This window comes from Ruditapes philippinarum, unplaced genomic scaffold, assembly GCF_026571515.1.
Source record: "Ruditapes philippinarum isolate M1 unplaced genomic scaffold, ASM2657151v2 ctg1814_1_1_1_1, whole genome shotgun sequence".
NCBI lineage: Eukaryota > Metazoa > Mollusca > Bivalvia > Venerida > Veneridae > Ruditapes > Ruditapes philippinarum.
In genome coordinates, this window is record NW_026865770.1 from 71,643 (window position 1) to 93,739 (window position 22,097).

Here is a 22,097-nt window from a genome sequence, read left to right on the forward strand (position 1 = left end):
GTTGAAAATGTGTAAGAGTTAAATCGTATACATATACATGCACATTGCGTTAACTGGAGTGCAGGTACTAGTTACCCGCACTCGAGAGCATGCCCATTGATTGGCTCATTTTTGCTGGGGTTAAATTACTTATTGTGTCGGAAGAGAAAGGGAAAGCGACAGAATTATCATATTCAGATGCTCGTTCATTGGTTACTTTTTCCCGGGGTTTCATATTGTGACAACAGGGAACGTGTTTTTATGTTTGACTATGATACAGGAGAGAAAGAACATCAAAACACTCGGCAATCTGATTCCTACTCGGGGGCTACGCCCCCTCGTACAAATCAGATAGCCTCGTGTTTTGATGCTCTTTCTATTTCTTACATTACTGTAACAATTTTCTTAAAAGAATATTTTGTAAACGTCATTATAGCAGAATTTTAGTGTACTGTCTTCTGGTTTCGCTATCAATCACATACTTGAGTGATGTATGTATAAACAAACATATGTTGCACGTATTCATATCTTCATTTTGAAGATAAATATGGTGTTGCAAATAAATGAAAAATTGGTAGAGGCAATAAATGAATGTTAGAAAATGAATACTAGTAAAAGAGGATAATGATAAAATACAACATTGTACTACATGACTTAGATTTTTGTAGCTTGCTATACACTATATAACACTCACCACGTCCTCGCAAAACGGAAATATATTCATTACTTGTTTTTATCTCGTGCCATATTCTAGGAATTAAGGAAGTCTCGACTGAGAGAAATTCAATATTCCTAGAAGTGTTATCACATATTGATGTGAAAGTTTAGCTTCCTAACTGCAACTTAAGAACCAATAAAGATAAGTTTTATGTCTGAGACACAGTTAAAATACACCAAAACAACACATATTTTTTTTAAAATCTTTACTAGTTTCGACTGTTGTCTTCATCAGAATAACGTACAAAGTATTTGACGTCACGTCCGTTAGGACGCCAACGTCAACGTGACAAATTTTCGCAAAAACGTGAATGTAAAGTAATTAACAAATAGATATGGATCAAAAAGATACAGCGGGTATTAATAATAGAACTATATTTCTACAATCTAAAGCAGAGAAAAATAATAAAACATAACATACCGATATGTCAAAACACAAATAAAAATAATAATAATAATAACACCACCAATAATAATAATAATAATTAATAAATAAAAAGAAAAAATGAATAAGAGAATTTGTAAACCTAATTTGTAAAATAAAATCATAAAATAGAAGGGGGAAAAATATTTTTCAAAAATAAAGGGAGGTAATAAAAACAGCAAAAAGTACAAGAATAGACAATTTGCATAGAATAATAAAATATTTTATGAAAGAAATGATAAAAATAAGTAAAAATAATGAAGAAAAGTGTAAAATAATAATAAGACAAAACATTAAAAATGCATGGAGAAAGCTTTAAAACAGTTGCTATATACTTATAATTGCCAACTAAAAATTACAATTTGAACAATACACTGGTGTTCATGCCAGAATCCAAGATATTTCACGGACGAGTCTGTCCATGTCATTGTCAACAATGTCAATAGGTAAAAAGCTGAAGTCTTCCACACTGTGGTCTGTAGTGTTGAAATGTGTTGCAACACCACTGGCATACACAGGGTCACTGAAATTCTTAATGTCAAATCTGTGACTATTCATTCTTTTGGACACTTGTTGTTTAGTTTGGCCAACATTATTGCATGTTGCATTTTTACAAGATATTTAAATAAATAACATTATTGGATGTACACTCTGTATTAAATTTAAGACGATATATAGAAGAATTAGAAAAACTTTGAAATTTATCAGTTTTTACTATCCTAGTACAATTTGAACATCTAGGTCTGGAGCATTTGCTAGAATGGGCGTTTACAGGGCCAGGGAATTTTGTGGGATATGTAGACCTGACTAAGAAATCTTTGAGATTTTTACATTACATCTTTGAGACACCACATTTCAAACGCATGTGGTTTTATATTTCTAGGACATATATTTACATAGGAATAGTTCTTGTTTCGTGCGTATTGAGCGCATAATGCAAAGAAAGGTCACATCACACTAGCATTTGTCATTAATAATCATTCTCAGTAAAGGTTATTCTGAAAAGATCAATTTTACGAATTTCTTATCTTTGAGAAATATTCCATTTGTTAGAATATATTTGCAGTCTCAGTTGTGTTTAGTAAGTACACGTGAACTTGTTTGCATGTATATATATATAATCACCTAATATAGAATCTACTGTGGAATACAACAATCTTATCCTAACCCAAGACGGCAATAATTGACAGAGGAATTAATTTTACCGCACAATACTGGTTCTTTCTTGGAATCTCATAATTGAGTCATTTAGCAATCTCCGCACATCGAGAAAGAAAACCAGTACTTAATATTGTTTTATGAATGAATATCGTTGATATGACAATAATTTGTATTTTGTGTTATTATTTACTGTGATATAACATACTTTTCATAAAAGGGTTCTAAACATGGTTGAAATGTATAATGTTATCTGGACATTTGCCATGTTGCTACAAAACTTGGTTTGATTTATGCTTCAATATCATAAAGAGAGATGTCAGGATATTCTTATTTATAGACGTTTATGTTTACTGTTAATCTACGCTCTTGATAGCGTATTTATTTTATCTTCATGTTGACGTAAAGTAATCATATAAAATGATTATCAATTGCTGGCTAAAATGTGCCCAGAAATGCAGCATAACATAAGTAGAAGATATGTACAAATAAATAAAAGAAACTTTCATTACACCCGACATTTGTATGCTAAACAATGTTAAGCTTTCAATAAAAATGTTAATAAGTAAAGGGTCTATTATCAAGCTCTCATTTCTATTGTTGGAAGATATTAAGAAGAACTCATTTTTCAAGTTTTGTTACAAGGTCTTTATTTTAAAATATCTTTTAATTTTTTATGTTTTTAATAACTGACGCATACTGCCGACTTTCAAACATTTAATTTCTTGAAAAATTTCTGCTTCCTTTTTGAATATTCCCATCAAAGAAAATATGTATGCTGTGTCAAGTGTAATTACCATACGTTATGTAAATATACTAATCATGTAAGTATGCCTCTTTGTCGCACTATTTCCGAGACAGACCAAGGCCAATGACACACACGTCTAAAGAAGGAGACATGGTTAGTAATAATTAGCCATTATATGCAAAAGAAAAGGAAAATCATGCTCATTATTTGATGGCATAAAACATCTGAATAATTCATTAATTTACACTTCTGTCATAGAATATCTAATACACTGGTTCGCATGGACAGTCAGCAAAACACCTTTCCATATGACATGCATGAACTAATACCAATTTCAAATTGAACATATTGTCAAAATAGTTTTATCACGGTGAGAAAAAAATGAATTATTTTCTTTGCTGAGACGTTTGGGTGAACATGTGGTGTATTTGAAATAAAAAAAATGAGATTTACAGATTTTAAGTAAGAGTTATCTGATAATACTGCACGTTTGTAGCGTCGTTTTTCATTGGATACTCATGACGTTTACATTATTAGTTATAAAGATTGTTGACAGGTTATATGGCCATATATATACGGCTGTTTGTAAATATAACCCGAGCCGCTAGGCGAGGGTTATATTGCAAACAGCCGTTTATATACGGCCATATAACCCGTCAACAATCTTTATAACGAATTTATAATACTGCACATATTTTACTTTACCTTTAAATGTAATAATTGTATTTAAAACGCGCTGAAAACTGTTTTACGATTTATTATTTTTGCGTCGTAATATTCCCCGTTGAGAGCCGCATAAGTACGGAATGTCCCGAATCGCCTTCGGAACTCTACGCTGTCATATGATCATGAGTCCACGACGAACCAATAAGATGGCATCAATTTCCAGCATATTTCAAAGGTCACATGTAAACAGTTCAGTGTGTAGCAAAAAAATAAATTCATGTTAAATCGATTGCGTTGAAATTGGAAGCGGAAATCGTTAATTATTGGAATATTATTATCTTCGGAGATTTGCTGCATATACTGATGTAGATCAATATTTAATTTGGACAGTAAATACATTTTGTAACACAATTTCAACTTTAAAACGTGTTTATTTTCCAAAATTTTGCAAGGAAGTTGGCAATTTTTATGACAATCTGGCGGTTCAATGTACTTGATAAACCTCTTTAACATTTTAGCAGCATACATGAATGTTTCAACAAATAATATAATACCGTACAACATCTGATAAATCTGATTATTTGTATTCATAATTCTTTCAATAGCTAATAGCTCAGAAACCTACCAGTGCTTACTTTCAAAAACAAAAAAATAAATACAATTTCAGTTAGATCTATTTCCTAAGAAACGTAAAATTAATTGCTTCAATTGATGAGTTGAAGGCATGCAACTATGTAAATATTAAGATATAGTAAGTTTAAATTATTAATTTATTGTTTCATCTTATTTCAAAAATAATAATTTGGTAATAGAATATATTAGTAGAAAAGTTAACCTATAAATACATACATTTTTTTATAAAAATCATTTTTTTAAAAAACTTTTCCCATTATTTCTCGTCTTCCAAAAATTTTTTTTTAAATTCTTTTAAACTACTTTAATTTTTTTTAATTATTTTTTAGGAAAAGGGGAAAAAAATAAAACTCAATTTTTTAAAGAATGGATATTTTTCTTATTTAAAGTAAAAATTTTTCAATTGGAGACAATTTTTTCTAATTTTTTGCCCTGACCTGAATTTGATTGTAAGTTGCGTTTGAATGGCACCAGGCTAAATATATTCTGTTCTGGATTGAATCAAGTACTACAAGATGGCAGTGTGCGGTATTTACGGCTGTTACTTTGCAGCATTGGTAGATTCTCATGACCTATGATTTTTTTGGAAATAGCATTTCCCATTTGTTGTTTCTCTGTATCTGATACCCTTTGATATAAAGCTAGGGACGATGTTGATCTGTGTCACTGCCATTATTTGCGGCAAAGAAACTCCCTACCCAAGGTTTGATACTCCAGTCACCCTTATTGAATGGTTCGTATATACTTGCGAAAGTGGCACTTTTTGTGATAGAACTTTCAGAAATGATACAAGTTTGTCTCTTTCCATTGGTCTATTTTGATACCAGCTTTCATCTCCATATTTGTTAGCATCTCTTGGGTATTGGCATAAGCGATTGTTGGGTGGATTCAATTTTGATATATATAGCTCATAGAGCCTTACTGGGCATAGGTCACTATTAATCTTATCTTCGGGCATGTGACCTGTTATCAATGCCTTTTGTTTTTCCTAACGGTTTTTCGTTAATTCATCTTCTAACTTATAAACATATCTTGTTCCATCTGGGTATTTTCCAATTTGAAATGTGCTTTTTGTCATCTGATCGAAATTTTCATTTGTTCTTCTACAAAAAAATAATCTGATATTCATCTGTACTCTATTAAGTAGGCCAGATGTTGTATTTGGATTGAGATAAACACACATGTACAGCTTGGCTAGGTCATCATCTGTAATCTTAGGGTAGTGATTTATGGATCCTTACCCAATTTGTTTTAGCTCTTTTAAAGCTGTTTTCATGCATTCATTTGCTTCCAAAAATTCTGGACAAGTGATAATGTCAAAATGTTTATTGAACAGTAGAGATTTTAAGTATCTATTCAGACTATGCAGAATGTTTTCAAGTGTTGAGGTTTAATATGCCTGCCCATTCACAGTACGGGCATCCATATAAAATTGGCCCAATGTTTCAGCTTATTTTGTTTCATCAAACTCTTCAAATTTAGTTTCAAAGCTCTTTTCTTCAAGATATTTCCTAGATGTTTCAGCACAGTGGGTGTTCATGTTTTGAGTGTTATATGGCACAGTTTTTTTCTCTTCTCTTCAATATCTTGATCAGTGTGGCTTGCAAACATTTTCTTCATATTTCAATCAAATAAATACCTAAATCAAATAGAACAATCATTATAATCCCCAAAAAAATATTTCCAGTCCTGTCCTATTATCGACTACCTTTAGATATTGTTTAGTAGGCTTGTTTATAAATGTAAACTGTCAAATCAATTTGTTTTGCTTTTTAGACCAGCATACTGTATATCACTATGCATGTTTTTTCTCTTCAAAATGCAAAGAAAAAAGAAAATAGAAGAAATGTACAAGTATTTTTAATTTTAAGAAATGTGTAAATATTTTAACTAGATACATATTTTAACGCTTCATTTTATTATGGACCATTACATAAATCTGAGGGCAATCTTAAGTAGTTAATTCTTCAAGATAAATATTAAATTATATTCAGATGCGTGCTGCTTTAAATAATGAATTTAATAATTTTAGTACTTATTAAAGTTACATTTATCAGGAAATATGTTGCTTTAAATACAAATTTTACTTGGAATAAGTAAATGTAACTTTTTCATTTATGATGTTGCTAGTTAATATTGTTGATTTTTATTTGAAAAGTATGTTTCAAGTCATATTTTGTGTGCCTTCAACTTTGTTTTAAAGTATAACTTTAAATATAAATATTTTTTTCTAAGTTTAATGTTGTTAGTAATAAATATATAAATGCTTGTTCATATATTATGTAAATATATATATGATTGTTCATATATTATGTATAAAGGAGCCTAATAGCCATATATATGATATAACTAAAGTTATGTGTTCTTAATATATAAATGATTGTTCATATATAAAGTATAATTGATGCCAATAGCCATATAACCTTTAAACTTAGACTAATAAGTCTTAATTAGTCTCAATTTAATAAGTAAATGTATATTGATATCGCAAATTTAGAAATTCACATTTTTAATTTACATACATGTAACCTTTAACCACATTTAATGAAATTCAAAACAAATAAGCTTAAGAACATGAAAGGTCATTACAACAAAACAAAAAAAATCTTAAACAGTTGTTCATAAGATTTTTTTTGTTTGTATTTCTTACTGATTATGCATAATTTGATTAAAAGACTGAATAGACTATATATGGGAAGCTGCGTTCCCAATTACAGTTCAAGTAAAGTTGGTATTTTCTTTAAAAAAAATTGCCACATTTTAAACGACACTATATAATCTTATTGTGACTACCTATTGTTTGTTTGATTTTCAAACATATTTACTTTGTTTGAAGTAATAAATATGTTGACAGGTTATATATAAGCAATTAACAATATTTTCTAATATCAAATTTGAGCATAGAACAGTATATCTTTAAAGTTCATGTTATATTGAGGTTAACCGGTATTTTTATTGTTTCTATTTTTCACATATTTACCGTAACTAGTTTTGTAACTCTGGAAAAATGCTATTACATGGCCATACTGTCTGTACACATATATTATGTGATGTAATGCCGTTTGCTTTATACAGATATATTGTAACTTTAGTTTGTATTACTTTATCACAGAGTCAATAAAAGTTGCATTTCAGATACATGTATGTTTTTAAACGAATATTCTCTCTGTAATAATAGCATATAGTTTGTTTACAATATACTGTACAGTACATGTTTTTAAGTCAATTTTAAATAGTGAGTGAAATTAAATTCTAAAATAACTTAGTGACAGTAATCCCCTTTTGTTTCTATAATTGTGTATAAAGTACACATAAATTTATAAAACATAGCTATATCCTTGTCATTTTAATTTAGATCTATGTGTTATTATATCACTTTCCATTGCAGAAGAATATCTACATGTACTATGATGTTATAACAATATTGTTCAAGATTTTGTCAATCCAGAATAAAAAAATATTTTCTAAATAACAAAGAATGTTTTGTAATTTATATAGCATCAAATGTATTATATACTTCATTCCCAGGCATTTCCACCTTGTTATTATGTCCATTCCTGGAGATGGTGGTTACTTATTTTGTAAAATTTGTTGACAGACTTCAGTGTCAATATTGTATCAGGCCAATACTGGCATTTGATATACTGGATTTAATGTAAATATATACATAAAAGTGAAAATAAGCAACGAAAGGGCTAACAGAATGGTTACAGAAAACCACTCACAAATAGGTGATAAAAAACATGTTGATAGCAAACTACCTTGTTTTTAAATAACCCCTTTTCTGGATACCTGTCAAATTTGACAAAGATCGTCTGCACTGTGTAAGCTCAATCAAACAAGCGCTTGGTCAACAATGAAAAAATATTGTTCGTTTCTATGAATAAAACAGCTGAAAAATGAATGAAAACACAAAGCAAATTGTTGTTCACATGAATTTATTTTCATAAAAAAAGAGATTATTGATCAATTAATCAGTCATAGTCGAAATTCTCGCTGTAAACTTTTCTACCGGGGCTAAAAAGCAATTTTTTTTGCCGCCATATTGTTTATAGTATCTAGTGGTGACGACCAATCAAAAATGGTGGTGTGTCGGGGGTTCTTGAAGGGAAGCCGTGTATATGGGAGAAAAAGCCGTGTATAGGAAAAACGTCACGATTATCCAATGAAAATTAAGGTAACAAAGGTGCAGAATTTATTTAGTGATATGAGGTGGAGTGGTGATCTAGTGGTTAAAGTGGCTGCCTTTTAACCCAGGGGTCATGGGTTCGAGCCTTACGTGGGTCACGACCATGTTTCTTCATATGACACCAGTACTGTTTGGTTCAAGGAAGCGGACTCAAAAGTGATGAATATAAGTTGCAAGAACTTGTTTCGCGATCGGGCTTAAAAAATATGTTCAAACTAAGAAATACGAGGATATTATATGTTCGTGTTGAAACGGGAACCTGAAGTACATGCATGTATCAGAATAAAGGATAAATCAGTATGCATGGTATACCATAGTTATTTATGTAAACTTGTTTGCATTTATATTAATTAACATATATAGTCACCTTACATAGAATCTACTGTGGAATACAACAATCTTATTCTAACCCAAAACGACCATAATTCACAGAGAAATTTTTTTTACCGCAACACAATACTGGTTCTTTCTTGGAATCTCATAATTGAGTCATTTAGCAATCTCCGCATACCGGGAAAAAAGACCAGTACTAAATATTGTTTTATGAAATGAATATCGTTGATATGACAAAAGTTTGTAATTTGTGTTATTATTTGCTGTGATATAGCATACTTTTCATGAAAGGGTTCTGAACATTATTGAAATGTATATTGTTATCTGGACATTTGCCATGTTGTTACACAAATGTGGTTTGATTTATGCTTCAATATCATTATTATAAAGAGAGATGTCAAATTCATTGTCTCATGATATTCATATTTATAGACGTTTGTGTTTACTTTTAACCTACGCTCATGATAGGATATTTATTTTATCTTCATGTTGACGTAAAATAATCATCTAAAATGATTATCGATTGCTGGCTTGAATATTGTCCAGAAATGCAGCATAACATAAGTAGAAGATATGTACAAATAAATAAAAAATGTTTCATTACACCCGACATTTCTATGCTAAACAATGTTAAGCTTTCAATAAAAAGTGTTTATTAAGTAAACGGTCAGATATCAAGCTCTCATTTCTATTGTTGGGAGATGATTAAAATAACTTTTTTTTTTCAAATTTGTTAAAGGTTTTTAATTAAAATTATCGTTTAACATGTATATTATTTTTTTAATATCGCATACTACCGACTTTCAAACATTTAATTTGTTGAAATAGTAGTTCTGCTTCCTTCTTGGATATTCCAATCAAAGAAAATATTTATGCTGTGTCAAGTCTAATTACCATACGTTACGTAATTATAATAATCATGTAAGTATGCCTCTTACACTCTTATGTCGCAATATTTCCGAGACAGGCCAAGGTCAAGGACACACACGTCTTAAGTACGAGACAAGGTAAGTAGTAATAAGCCATTATATGCAAAAGAAAAGGAAAATCAGGCTCATTATTTGATGGCATAAATCATCTGAAATATTCATTACTTTACACTTCTGTCATAGAATATCTAATACACTGGTTCGCATGGACAGTCAGCAAAACACATTTCCATATGACATGCATGAACTAATGCCAATTTCAAATTGAACACATTGTCAACATAGTTTTATCACGGTGAGAAAATATAATTATTTCTTTGCTGAGACGTTTGGGTGAACATGTGGTGTATTTGAAATAAAAATTAAACATGAGATTTACAGATCTGAAGTTAGAGTTTTATACTGTCATAATACTGCACGTTTGTAGCGTCGTTTTTCATTGGATAATCATGACGTTTGCTGTATGTGTATTTAAATTCGCAGAAGCAACTTTTCGCGGAAAGGTCCATTTTGGGGGTATATACAAATATTCGCGCTATTTTGAATTCGCGGAGGTGACTGCCGAAAATCATAAATTCGAGTACACCCATCAGGTAAAAAATAATAAGGGAAATTACTCTTACACGATTAGGCAATGGTTTTCGTAAGCAGCCCTCTTTCATTTTACATACTTTATACTTTAACCTGGTGTCAAGCAATACGCTATTGAACAGAACAAAGAAATTCAATTTGTCTAGCGGACAGATTATGGAAAACAAAAGAATGTCCGCTAACGTGCGTGATTTTTTATAGTTTAAAACAGCACTGAATGAGACCATAATTGTTAAAATGTTAACTGAGTAATTGTGTTTTGTTTTCCATGTTTCAATCAGTTAAAATCGTTAATGTTGTGTTGTGTTGTATTGTTTAGAAAAACAAAATAATTATAATCTGATCAGATGTTGATGCGTTTATGACTCAGACTATGAAATAAATAGCGTGATGCAATGGTATTGTTCAAACATGTATATACTCATACAAGAATCCGATAATCATATCAGTCAAACAACAATAATAATAAAACACTAGCAAACTGATTTATATACAGAGGTGAATGGTACATGTACAGTTTATACAACAGTAGAATCACTCTTTGAAAGCGCCACGGATACCAGACAAATGGCAGCCGTGAACACACTGAAATACATTGTTCTAGAGATGCGCGAAAATATGACTATTAAGAAATTATTGGTGTAGAAATATTCGCGGATCGAATGTCACCGCGAAGACCGCGAAAATTTAAAGCCCGCAAATATTTCTACATATACAGTATATAGTTGTATATACACGGCTGCTGTCGATTTATTAAGAAATAAATATTTCTGACAAGTTATATGGTCGTATATAAACGGTTGTTGGCAATATAAGCCTCGCCCTGCGGCTCGGGTTATATTTACGAACAACCGTTTATATAGGGCCATGTAATCTTTATAACTAATAATATAAAAGTTTACCTAAAATGAAATTCAGATATTAAGATTATTTTCTTTAATTTTTTCAAAGTTAAACTGAATGTAACTAGTAGTTCAGTTTGTCAATAAAGTATTATTTACCTATATTTCAACTACTAAAATAAGAGAGTATTGTTCAATTTTACCATGATCCTTGTTATGTTAAAATAAAATGTTCTTTCAGCTACAATTGCTATATGACATCAATGTGCACTTTTCAGGCAGGTAAGAAATAAATAACTGTTCATATAATTTAATTAATCTTTAAATTAATCGCAATATTTGTCGATTAAGGAAACGTCAAAATGATCCAGAACTTTACAAATTCGGGTACAAAATTCGTGTTGATAATGAAGCAAAATTTCTTGGACTCGTATTAAAGAAACAAACAAAACCTCTAATCCACACATAAATTATAGTGAAAGAAAATATGTGATCTAGTACGGACTTTGGATATATCTCCTCTTTCTGAAATTATAAGCAGTATTATCCAATCACTATTATATTATTGTAATTTACCAAGGAACTCGTATTGGTGTATATCACCAACATGAGGCGCATTTCGAACATAGCGACTAAAGATAGAATTGGACACACTAGAATAGCACATTCATTTTCATTTTATCTACTTTAGGAGACAATAGCCTATTTTGTTTAGTTTGTAATTAATATGTCACTGATATACAGTTCCTTCTTTAATTTCATGATAGTTACTGCTAATGGTAGATTGTATCGGGTAAATTTACTTTAAGGACATATGTCATCAGTTCCATCCATTACATTACTTCTTATATGAAAAAAAAAACCTTAATTTTACATAGTTAACATACACTAAGCTTATTCAGTTCAAACATTCATAGTGTTTGGCGTGGTAATTTGTCAATATCCCGTTATACCCATACAAATAAACAACTACTGACTGTAAATATGCGGACAAATCGACGCAAAGATTTCGGCTGTATTGGTTTTGTTCAAATAAATGTGACATAAATTTATTATTACAGAGAATCAGTAGTGCGACACAAGAAACATCAAACTAATACTTGGCGATTTGTGTAACTAAAGCATGACAACAAATTACTGATATTAATTGTCTACAAGCAGGACAAATGAAAAGATAATTACAAAATGTCTTTCAATTAAACATTGTTCCTTACACTTAATTTGTAAGAAAGTGCTTTACAATTAAAGAACAGACACGTTTTGTCTATTAAGATCCTTAATTCATCTTAAATTAGAAATTTTAGCTTTGGATACAATAAGAAAATATACTAAGACCAGTCATTCGCTCGATGTTTAAGATATATCATCTCTCAATAGCGTCACAAGATTGCCATACATATGTGCCATGTATAAAAATATAAACTTGTTTCCTAGTAGCTACAAGAAATAGAGATATACATAATATAATATCAACACATTTGATTATACTGATAACTTATGGACAGGTTGCATGGTTTGACAGAATTATATATAGAAAGCTATTTTTTATAAATAAAAGTAATTATGGTTCGCAATGGAACATCTGTCTAATAAGTGGTGAATTTAAATAAAAACTCTGTGACATTCTCTTTTTTTCCAACATCGTTTTTAACTTCTCTACTGATCTCAGATTTTCTTCAACAGTTACTGATGAAAACAAATCGCATCGACAGTAACATTTTTAAAGGCAGGCCTGGTATATATATATGATGATTTTAACATTTTTAAATACTTTCATAACTTAATTCAGCAGATTTATGCAACAGCCATACGTCAAAGTGTGGCCTAAACATACATACAAGGTTGGGAGTATAAGCTTTTGAGTTATTTGTATTGACATTAAATTCGTCATATAAAACGTTCAAAGATTGCTCGAAACACAGGTTAATCATAGCCTTAATAAAACATGCTGAAGCGATACCATACTATGTATATTATTGTCAAAACACTTGTATAGCTTAAAGCTTATATGAAGCAATACTTTCATGAAATGTTATTTCGTCTAATAAAGAGATCCGTTTTTCATTTGTGAAATGGAAATTCTGTGTATGATATTTCTTTCTGAGTGCTTCTTTCTTCAACGACAATAAACGTAAACATTATATATCACAGAACCCAAATGCACTGATAAATCAATAAATAAAATGGACAAAGATGTACAAGCTAAGTCGACTGCATGGAAGAGCGTAAACGTAAAGTATCAATATTTATTTAGATGTTGTTTTAAAAAAAATACAAGACGAAAATTGCTATAGCATAGACAGTTCATTTATCATTTATTCTATTTGGCTTAACTCACTAGTCAATGCTTTCATTTTCAGTTTTGTAGAACAAAAATTTAATTGTGTATATGACATGCAATTTTCGTTATAAGTTCGGATTTTCTCGAAATAATTAAGCTGAATTTATATGAGCTCAGCTGTTGACAGACGCAAATGAAACCCTACACAAATTAAGTATGGCCTACAGAGTGAACTACCGCACAATCCATAGTTTTAAAGGCAGTTTTACCAATTTAGCTGGATGGAATTGTATATGTCGTCGTTATAATAGAAGTACAATTTTGACTAGGCATGATAGACAAGAAAAAAATAGAGACCTGTAATTCGACAAATTGAAATATATACCTATGTATATATATATATTAAATTTTGCAAACTTGAATATATGTTAAATTTGCAATCGCTCAGTATGTGACAAACAATATGTTATGATTCAAAGGCTTAAAGCAGTAAAGCAAACAAATTGCGGTTACTTAACACACAACTAACTGCGCATGTTTCTGCTGCAAGCTTGAATTATTTCAACACGAGCAAATCAAAAGGGACCAACTTATAAAAAAAGATAACAAAACAGCGTACAAAAAAGTAGAAACAAACATTCAAATTGTATCGGTTATTAACTTTCCACTGTTATCTGATTATATAGATACTCTTTTTGAAACTGTAAATGAACCAACATGGTAATGAGAAATTATAGCATTTTTTAGGTTTAACGGGCCTTTGATACAGTGCATGTCAATATCTTTTTTACTCTTACTTTTAAGAATAATATCAATTAGGCATATACATTCAATGGTTATTTCTAAAAAAAAATTATAGGGGATGTGTTTCCAGATAAAATCTGTTACGTTTTATTTACAAACGCTGCTTATGAATTTATATTTTATCTTACGGTTAAAGGAAAGGTCAATTATAGAAAAAGATGAAATGCTCTGATATAACCAATCATTTACTTTGTTCCCTATGTAAATGTTTTCAGCTGTCGAAATGAAATTGTACTGTCATAAACATCTGTTACATTTTATATTTACATATAATCTATTACAAACTATGTCAGAATGTCTATCTAAATACCATAGCTATATCGGTATGGACTGTTCATGACAAAAAGCTTAGAATAGCCTCATATGCCAAGTTGTAGATGGCTTGATTATTCATATATTTTTTGACATGCCGGGACTGGAAATATTATTGCAAATTGTACAATAACAGTTTTACAGATCATTCACCCGTTCCGTTTTTCAAGTATATTATCATTTTTTTCTATGCAAATTGACCTAAACCGAAAAGCGGTTAAACACTGTTAACTAAAGCCAGCTAAGAATAGCACTAACTAATCTATTCAAAATCAAATTGAAAGTGTACTTCTTTTTTATCGTTTTCATGTGTTTTTGTTTGCAGTGCCTAAATTGATATATGTTAGATTTTTCAAATTTAATGTTTTAAGGCGTTGACCCTCAACGGAATTCCTGTTACATTTGAAGGTTTGCTATTTTAAAGGATTTACTTTTACGTTTTATGTCTATATGCAATAATTTTCTATTCAACTTGAACATATTAATTTTTTGCAGCAAACCGCTCGTTTTATTGTTCCCCGCCTTTTCTAAAAATCTATTCCTGTTTTTATTATAGACATGTCCAATTTATTTTGATATGCATAAACTTAAATTGTTATAAGTTCATATGTGCGGCATTTTTGCGTTGAAACACAACAAATGATTTTTGTTTGCATGTCTGCAATCATGTTGTTGGGATAAGAAGCGTTTTTACATGAAGGAGAGATAAAAGAGCTTAAAACGTTTGAATATTATATATTTTGATTAAAACAGTTGTTCATTTTTGTTGCCATTTAATGGTATTTAAGGTAGCACACCTCTAATGGACATCATTTCAAACTTGTTTTTGCATATTATTTTCATAATCTGTACCATTTTACTGACTTATCTTCAAATTTTAAGACCATCTTTCCATGTAAATAAAAAAAATATTCATAATTTTTTATCACCCCCCCCCCCTTATTTTGAAAATTTTCTAATTTTGTTTTACCTGTATGGTAGGTAAAAGTGTCATTTCTTACTCAAATATGGTGTTATTACCACCAAAATTAGTATATATGAATCAGAAAGGGTCATTTTATAAAACATCAGGCTTAAAAATGAATCTTGATAGGGGAAAATAGAAAACAATTTTGATTTTCGGTAATAAATTGTATAAAAATGGCCGCCATCTGACTGAAGGCAAAAAAGCTCCACCTCCAATTATTGATATTTTTTCAAGTACATGAATATTCATTAAAACTTTAGCGCTTATTTTTCATCAACACCCTATTACTAAGGGGGAAAAAGGCCAATCAAACAATTTGCCCGCACAATTTTAACAAAAAAGTGAAAAAAGCGTAACATGCGGAAACTAAAATATTCATTTTATTTCCAGATTTCAAGTATTGAAAATATACCCAGATCATATATTTAAAATAATGAAAATATCAGTCATATAATCACAATATATATGATTTCTGTCATAGACATAGTAGAACAATTTCTAAGCCTATATTTATAATTGTTTTGAAATTTTACCTCTCACAAAACCGTTTGATACTACTCTATGAAATTTCAGTGAATGATGAAATATAAGTGAATAATTGCAAATATTTTCATATCTTTCTAAGACATAGTTGAACTTATACAACTAATCATAAAAATTGTAGCTATAAGTTAAGTTGAGTAACACCAATTCATTAAAGTATATTATATAATGTCTTTTATTAGTGTCAATGCCGAGTTCTATTTTTGAATAAATAACACACATGTATCAAAAATATTTTTTCCAAGTACTTTTCAAACAAGTTACCTAATCACTTTTTTTATTTAAAAAACTTTGACATTTTAGGAATAATTTCATTCAATAATTTCTTTACATTTGTGACTCTAGGCAAGCCTTCAGAATTCTTAGCTGTGAAAACATCCCGTAAAGCGTCCTCCCCACCGCGACAATACAACAGCTTTAAATGTGACAAATTTAATCCAGATCCTGCAATGTTTTCAGCAGTAGGTCTTTTCATTACTCCTGTATAAAGCAAAGGATTCAATGACGGTAAATTTGAGGCTTTAGTCCTATTGAACATGATGTTGTTGGCTACTGCTGATGGACTGAAATTATGTTCCATTAAGTCTTTAGTTGGGAGATTCACATGCTGAATTAACTTTCCGAGTGCCCTTACATCTTCAATGGCATTATGTGCATCATACACTTCACCAAGAATAGAGGATACAAGGTCAACTTGTTTCAAAGATTGCTTAGGATAAAGTTTTCTAAACACAGACAAAGAATCCATAAATGCACACTTTGAAAACTTATCAAGAACTCCGAGATTTGTTAGCGTTGTAACCAAAATTGGGAAATCGAACCTACGTCCATTATGTGCAACTAAAAAAACATTTTGAAATTTAGAAATCCAGGCGATCATGTCAACAACTGCTGATCTAATATTCACAGATTGAACCGTTGTTCCATTAACTGTCATCTGGCCTTTAAAATATGTTATTCCAGTAACACTAGTGGATGTTCTATCAATGGGAACTGTCGGGTTGACATATGTGTTGAATTATTGCCCTGACACAACTTCTACTGCAGAAATTTGTGTTATCTGAGGTAGCACTCCTCCTTGAACTGTAACATACATTAAAATATAATTATAAACACAATTTTATAACTATTTGTATGGTGAATTGCTGTTCAGATAAAGCATACATCCACAATCCATATAGGCAGTAACAAAGTCTTTGAATATACAAAAAAGGATATTCCTTTCTGCTATAATTGTAAATTATTAACATGTATATATTACCTTGAATAAAAATATGTCTAAACCAACTAAAGGATATGAAATAATGTAAGTTATAAAGATCTTTGAAACATTTGAAATCATTTGTAAATTGAAAATTGTAAAAATGATAACTCACTTAGCCCAGTTGTTTCCAAGTCAAAGGATATAATAGCTGGCTTTCCATGTAATTTTGCAGGCTTGAACTTCCCCCGTGGAATTAAATCAGGTATTTTCTCGACATTAACAGTTTCTGCATGACCAATACCTGTATAATTAAGTTTTCAAGTAATTAACATTGTAAATCATGAAATAAACTCTATGTAAAATGCCATTGTCTGAAAACAAACAAATTATTCAAAATTGTATTTGATCCAAACAAAATATAATGTAAACTTCATATTTGTTTTATACTACACATATTCTGATCTTTTTGTGTGTGTGTTTTTTTTATAACATGTACAGAGCATGTGTTCAATAAGCATTATATTTGTGCTCTACATTTGTTCAACATATGTCCATGTATGCAGTATTCATTTGCAACACAGGTGTTCTACAAACGCTATACATATTTTTAGGTTTGTACTAAAGGTTTACTTTTTAGGTTTGATCTTGTTTTTCATATTTTGTACTACCTTTAAAGTGCTAGCATTCAAAGTTTTTTTGTGTACATTCATGTGAACTACATGTTCTCTGTATATATACATCATATGCATTATATGTTGAATATGTTCTAAAGTGTTCTACATATAAACTTACAAGACTGATATGTATCTCCTTCCAGTGCCTCATGTGCACCCTGATTAGTGGCCCGTTCCTGTTTTAACAACAATCGTCTAAGTTTGGTGGAGGGGGATTTTACTTTTTCTCTTTTTTCCCCGCTGTTTCATACTTTCTTATACGACTTATGGGCCAGGGGAAAGGCCCCAAAATTGAGTAAAACCCCGTTTTATATAAAGGGAAAAATTAATCATTTGATAATAAATTTGTGGGGGTTTTTCCCTATTTTTTAAAAAATCTCATTTTGGAAAAAAAAAATTTAAAAAAATAGAGCTTTTTTTATAGTAAAAAAGACTTTAAAAATTTACCCTAAATTTTGACGTCATGTGTAAACAAATTTTCTTTATGGGGGTGGAAAAAAAGGGTTTTTTCTTGCATTGTGTGCTAATTTGAAAAATCCTTCTTAAAATTTTGAAATCATAGTTTCATCTTGCATTGGGCATAAAAAAAATCCCGTTGATATTTAAGAATATAATAGTACATCTTTTTTTAAAATTTCCGTTTAATTTTTTAGTTATCTGGGTTGTAGATTAAATAAATTTAAATTTTAAAAAATTTATTACTTACATTATATTCAGGACTTCACATAAGTCTAACTGTCTCCAACAAACAGGTATATGTAAAGAACAACAACAAGAACTTCTGAAATGATAACAAATAAACAACTTCAACATGATCAACAAATAAATAATTGTAATATGATCTGACAAAAACAGCAACTTTAAAAAAGATCCGTATTAACATTGTAACTGAAATATAAGGAAAAACTGAAAAACATCAATAAACTAAAAACAAATGAAATCAAAACAGCAAACCATAGAAATGTACTGCCTTCCTTCATTTATGAATGCTGCTGTTGCATGGACACGATAATCAAGACTACGGATAGTGATGACTTTTAGGTGCTCTTAGCGTGACCTCTTTGTTTGCGTGCTCACAGTGTTGACTCGAACCAAGATCTATATAGTGACCAGCATTATATATAATTGGATCAAACAACTGTTGTAATTTTTGTCTGAGATTACTGTCCTGGAGTGAAGTTTTATATGGAAGGCTACGATGTGTGTAGCTGGAAACAGGCCTTCAGGTTTTCTTCCATTCCAATTTGATCGCCTTGATTTTTTGCAAATGCATATTTCAAACATTTTTCTAGATGAGAAATGACAGTTTTGCTAAGTTTAACACCTTTTTCACCTTTCAGTTTATATAAACCTTTTGTAAAATTTTTACAACATGATTCTTGTCAAAACGTTCCTTCATTGAAACACCGAGATCAGTTTTTAATCGAGAAATAAGGGTGTTGTCACCGTCACCTTCCAAGTATTCCACTGGTATAAGTTCAGCTAAAAGTTCCTTAACCCCTTTCACACCACTTGTTGCTTCCATAGCTCTTGCACTGCCCCTATGATTTCTGACACATGCATGAGGACGTACTTTCTGGCCCGACCTTTTGCGTCTCCACCAATTACAAACACCACAGGTCCGATCGCTAACTATTGTTTTAACAACTTTCTTTGGCTGTCTGGATTTCCCAGTGGTCATGAAGAAAGTAGTCTTAGAAAGTAGTTCCAATATTCCTACTTGAATAATGTTGAATCACCCTTAGGATATGTTGCCTGCTTTTTAAATTTGTCTTTTGACGTCTTATCTGTGATACGCAGGCTTCATAACCTCTGATCCCCTTTCAAAATTCCATTTTATTTAGTTCCGCCCATTGTTTTCTCGTTTAGGGCATATGCTTTTTATTACTTGGGGACCATACGCCGCTTTTCATGGAATGGCACGGAAGTGTCACATTGAAGGTTCCATGATAACCGCCGTATGAACACATCTACGGATGTTTCTAAATTCAAAATTTTACTATTTCACGTGTAAATGTTGAATTCTGCTTAAGCCGGTGCTATGGGGCGTGGACGGTAAAATATGAAAAACAAGATCAACAAGGAAAGGCGGCGTTCAATGAACGCAACCCCCATATGACCCAGCAACAAGAACCAATGGCAAGGAGCCCAGGTGGACCTCAAACATAAAAAGGACAGGGCAACGACACGTTAATCATTTAATGATAAATAATTTGTAACTGATTGGGAATTCAAAGAAAATAGTAATATGCCCACAAAGGGGAAGGGGACAGGAGACCGGGGGAAGGGGGGGGGGTTAATCAAAGAAATAAAAACTAGAGGCAATGGGGAAGATACTTACCGTAGACGAGAAAACAACAAGGGACACAAGCAAAAGTGTCACCAAAACAGTATGAAACAACATAGACATACATCTGAGGAACACAGTGGGGCGCCGCCTTGGAACGGTCAGCAGCATAATAATGACTGCTGGGGAGTTTAAACCGGTTAATGGTGCACCAAACCTCGCTCTTAGCCAACGTGCACTTTCCAGTACCGTCCATGAACAGGCTCAATCAAACCGAGTCTGCAACATTTTCAATTTTGCCGTGTTGGGCTTTCTTTAGGGATTCTGTCAATTTTACTTTTGCTTTCTTTATTTGTTGATGTGTTTTGCTATCAGATTGAGGAGTCAGAACTCTGGGACTGGCAGTTGCTTTCTGGTATCTGTAGGTGTGCTATAATTGAACCAAGCAAGCATTTAAATGAAGCACCTAGGCATCAAAATATATACACTATGAATAAAAAAGAATTAACTATATATAACAGTGTTTTTGTTTATATGACATAAGGACTGCAAAAGTAACAGTGTCTAGCATTAACCCTGTTGTAGTAAAATTGATTCAGTAACACAACATTAAAATATAATTTCATTGACATTTCGTTTTGATACATCATAATTGTTATAGTTGCCATCATTGGAAAAAAATATTTTTGTGAAGTAAGCTTTTTGTACATGAATCAAATTTGATATACAGAAACTATCTACTTTAATAATCAGCCCGTACCTGAAAGCATTACATGATAATGGTGTCTCAACAGACAGACTGACATCATTTCCTGTACAGTTCAAACAAGAAATATCTTTAAAAAAGATAATCGGCGTAAATTCAGTGCAAAATGTCTCATAGCTTTAATATATTTAAAAATTAATGATATTTATACTTTATAACAATATAAATGTCTAAATTGAAATATATTTGGTGGTTACTAGTATAATCTATGACAGTTGTCTAAACTTAGCTGAAACATGTATGCTCCTATAATGTCAACAAATTAGTCATGTTATTATAGATGCTAGAAGCTTTTTTGTCACCGTGACTTTTGACTACTGGTTTCAAAGTCAATACCAGATAATAACCAACCATACTACCAAATTTAGAGACTGCAAGGGCCACAATCAGCTGACAACTTGAATTTTATTGTTAAATAATATAAACTTATATGTATCTGACCTTCATTTTGTAAAAGCACTTCTGTGCATAAAATGCTGCAATTATTAGGTCATGATAATAACACCAAAATCTTTTGTTGTTTATATCTTTTATTTATGAAAGAATACAAACTGTAATAAACAATCAATGGAACATATCAACTCTGAACTATACTATTTATAATGCCTTCTTATCTATCTGGCAATGAAAATGAATAATTGAAGACTTAAATCAAAAGTTAAACATAACCTTACTAGTAAAAGTTATAATTATGTATTTTATAAAAAAAGGATTTCTATTAAAAATTGCACAGCTTGACTAGTATTTTGTATATACTAGGGGTATGAGGTGGAGGTACTAGTTAAGCCTACTGGCATGGCTACGTGTCGTACACCTACACAGGTTATATTTTACAATGTACTTTAAATGTGGAATGTAAAATATAAATGTTGTTCCATATATACAGAAATATATCTATTTATCTTATAATAAGTACTAAACTCAATTTTGTATAACCCATCAATGACACTGATTATCAAGTGAGACAGTTTCAGATTGAGGTAGTCAATTGGGGTGTATTTCGGTAAATTTACCTACCGGTGTAAACAAACGCCGAATAACTATGAATAG

General features: G+C 30.9%; 1 protein-coding gene across 1 annotated transcript; it reads right to left on the reverse strand.

Annotated features, from left to right (window-relative positions):
- Positions 1–12,562: 12,562 nt before the first annotated feature.
- LOC132730240 (uncharacterized) lies at positions 12,563–17,053 on the reverse strand. The gene is made up of 2 exons (XM_060716119.1): positions 16,448–17,053; positions 12,563–12,646 (listed from the first exon to the last, which is right to left on the reverse strand). Exons 1-2 carry the CDS (start codon positions 17,051–17,053, stop codon positions 12,563–12,565), a joined length of 690 nt encoding a protein of 229 aa, XP_060572102.1.
- Positions 17,054–22,097: the final 5,044 nt, after the last annotated feature.